We start from the raw sequence: 3,521 nt of genomic DNA on the forward strand, positions 1-3,521 counted from the left end.
AAATACCTAAAAACGGGTGTTACACCTTTTAAGTATTTATCATTCATTCAACAAAAATGATTATGTAAAATATTGTTTTGTGATATTATTTTTTTAAGAAATGGTGATGTTATAAAAAACAAGAACACATCACCAAAGAACTTTAGGAAATTTATATATAGTGATTACTATTTATAAAATAATTTCGCAGAAAAAAAATCATTTTGTGAAGTTATTATCGAAATATATAACTAGTTTTAGACAATCTAAACTGAAGTTGGTAGGTTGGCTTAAAATATTGTCTTGTTATTTCATGTTTTCTATTTAATTTTATTAGATGGTTAACAGAAAAATACAAAAAGAAAAGACAAGAAATTAATTGGTCAGATAGTAATGATGCCATGGAAACATAGTTGGGATTAGCTTCAATTTACAATACACAGAAGAAACAAAACAAAAGCTTTTCATCATCCACGTCTTCTATGTAGCTTTTCACATGGCTACAACACCTTTACTTCTAATCGATCGATTTACATGAGTTAGTTTTACACAAACGAAATTACAAGTTTCATGTTATCTTCTCAACAAAATTTCCCGCCAATCTGTCATTCATTCAAATGCTGCTTCTGTTTTCCTCATCAATGGAAATTCGTAGCTCGTTGTTTGATGGAGCACTTCCAGATCTCGAAAGCACACAACAATCTGAAAACAATTCGACCACGGATTAGCGCAATGAACAACATGAAAATTTCATCACGAATTGATTTGGTTTAGTTGAAAAACTGATGATTTGTAATCAATGTGTACCTTTTGAAGGTGAATTGTATGATCTCTTGCAATGGAGAATCGCGTTTCGGATACTGTCCTGTTGTTCCAACGCTGAATCATCGCTCTTCGTCGCCGGCGTTTGTAGGATTGCTGACGCCGAACGGCTCTTTCCTAAATGCTTACGAACTTCTCTGAACACGGCACCACGACCACCACCGCCTCTTTTCTCATCCTTTCTCGGTGAGAACACGGATGAAGCCGGAGAAGACGACGGCGTGATGGATTTCTCCTGTAACCTCGATTTCTCGTTATTCCTCTTTGAAACTTTTACGTATGAAGGCTTAATCAGATTCAGATACTTGTTCACAACGTCCTTGGAGAAACGCTTAGATGGAACCTGATCACTATCCAGAAGCTTCTCCGTTTGCAATTTATGTCTCAGACTGTTATCTCTCTTAAGCAATGATCCGATCTTAACTTCTTCAATTTCGAAAGTTTCCTTATCTAATCTCGATTTGGTATTCTGAAACCCTGGAATCAACGCTCGAAGAGGAGATTTCGGTGAACCGAGAGGCAAAATCTTCCGATTATTCCTCGAATAAACCTCATCAGGATACGAAAATCTGAAACTCGATTTGGAATCACCACCAAAGAGGTTGACATCAGGAGACGCGTCACATTCATTGTCGTTTTCATCACCTGGATTAGTAAACACCAAATCGAAGAACGACTCTTCATCGTCGAAAGAGGAAGCAGAATCAGGATCTCCACCTCCGGCGTACCTCCAGAACTTGAGCATGCTGAAAACGTCCATCGTTGGGAAAGCCAGAGTATTGATGTTGTGAGAACTTCGTGGGGGAAAAAGAGGGTTTTAATGAGGATTCTGCAAAAGCTTAGGTGCTTTTTCAGTGAAAGGGGATTAGAGAGTGAGTGTGTTGTTTGATTCGTTGGTGGTATATAAATGGAGTCAAGAGGAGCATGTGATTCTACCCGCGGCTACATGCTATGTATAAACATTAATGCTTTCTCCCAAAATTTTCAAATATCAAGGATCTCACTTAAAATATGAAATAAATGTAACACAACTCAAGTCAATTTCGTACTTAGATATAATAATAATACATATTAATAATAGTATAAGTAAAATACTATGGAGTACTTTAGAATTAAAAACATTTTGAATAGTTTATGATTATTATTTTCGATTATATATATATATATATATATATATATATATATATATATATATATATATATATATATATATATATATATATTTTGTCAATGAAGTATTGAGTTGTATCATAATAAATATAGTACCATCTTTATGTGTTAAAAATTAATGCAAAGTTATTATTCCTTGATGTTGGGTTATGGTTTTTCTCAATTTGTTTACGGCAACAAAATATGATATAGTTTAAAAAAAATTGTAAAATGATTTTGGTATTTAATATTGGCAAATATGCAAATAATGAATTACATTATGGTTTGTTTTGTAACATGATTTAATTAAAGAAAAACCAAAAACCTCTAGTAAGAGTTAAGAAATTTAGACAATAAGAGCATTTAAAATAGAGAGTTGAATGATAACAAACCTAGTTATCATCATTCAATGGATAAACTTTACTATTATAAGATATCATTTTTGCATTTAACAGATTTGGAATTGAATCATTCAATAAAAAAATAAAGTTTTCAAACTTTTTAAGTAAATGTTTAAATACATTTCATTGAACTTTATTGAGTTTAATGCATTATAAAATAAAAAATTAATAGAGTTTTATGAAATGCCAAATGATGATATCAATTCATTAATCTTTATAAAATCCAATCCTGAGGTAAAATGGCTTACTAATAAGATAAAGTCTTGTTGGGCTACAACACCAAAAATACCAACTAAGATTCACAAAATTAGATCTATATTGATCAAGTAAAAATAACTTGCATTTCACTATGTCAAAGTAATATTCCAACATTCATTTCATTCATTTTTCTTTTAACCCTTCATATAATCCAAGTTAAATAGACCCATAAGTCCATAACACATTTAGACATGCACTTTGTCTATAAATGCATATTTTACAAGTTATAATAGAAATGTATTTATAGCATATACGATATTAAAAAAGAACAATCGTTAAATCATTACAATACCATATCTCTTTTACAACGAAATCAAAACATGAAATACAAATTTTCCCCCTCTTTATGTTGGTTTAGAGATAAGATTTTACTTAAATGTAAACACTTGGTCAATTGAGAACTTTTGAGGTCAAAAGTATTTAAATACAGGGGGTTAAAAGGACAAACGGTTTTTTTTCTTTTCTTAAAAAAAAATCAAACTGAGAGAGGTTAGAAGGGCAATAAGATACTTCCAAAAAGGGGAGAATAAATGAAAAAAGATGTAAGAGCCAAAAATAAAAGAAAAAAAGTGAAGAGAGGACCAGAAATAAAGTGCATGACAAAATGCAGGGGGTTTAGGGTCACTTTTACTTTTTTACTATTCACTGCGATTATTCATTCACAACAACTAGACATGGCCTTGGGCTCCTTACAAAACTGAAAACTCACCTTAAATCACTGTCTTTTCGATTATTGATGGGATTGGTTTGTGTAAAGTCGTTTTTAAGAATAATATACTATTTTGATCAATTCTCGGATATAATTTTTTTTTTTTACAATTTAAATAAAAATTCTTGTCCAACTTTTTTTTACCTGGTATATATTTTTGTAGCTTCATAAAAGAAAATGGTTGAGAAGTAGGTCTAAGTTCA

The 3,521-nt window shown here is 31.2% G+C and overlaps 1 protein-coding gene across 1 annotated transcript; it reads right to left on the bottom strand.

Moving 5' to 3' along the window:
• Positions 1 to 373: 373 nt before the first annotated feature.
• LOC111918025 (probable membrane-associated kinase regulator 2) lies at positions 374 to 1,710 on the bottom strand. Its single transcript, XM_023913680.3, has 2 exons — positions 787 to 1,710; positions 374 to 681 (listed from the first exon to the last, which is right to left on the bottom strand). The coding sequence occupies exons 1-2, from the start codon at positions 1,559 to 1,561 to the stop codon at positions 593 to 595; spliced, it is 864 nt and encodes a 287-aa protein (XP_023769448.1). The 5' UTR covers positions 1,562 to 1,710; the 3' UTR covers positions 374 to 592.
• Between the last annotated feature and the right edge of the window lie 1,811 nt (positions 1,711 to 3,521).

Source organism: Lactuca sativa, chromosome 9 (assembly GCF_002870075.4).
Source record: "Lactuca sativa cultivar Salinas chromosome 9, Lsat_Salinas_v11, whole genome shotgun sequence".
NCBI lineage: Eukaryota > Viridiplantae > Streptophyta > Magnoliopsida > Asterales > Asteraceae > Lactuca > Lactuca sativa.

Bases quoted from the DNA above. Each gene is read 5' to 3' on its own strand.
- LOC111918025 (XM_023913680.3), bottom strand. From the start codon at position 1,561: ATGGACGTTTTCAGCATGCTCAAGTTCTGGAGGTACGCCGGAGGTGGA. The intron at 682-786 runs GTACACATTGAT...AATTGTTTTCAG, and splicing joins ATACAATTCACCTTCAAAAG to ATTGTTGTGTGCTTTCGAGA.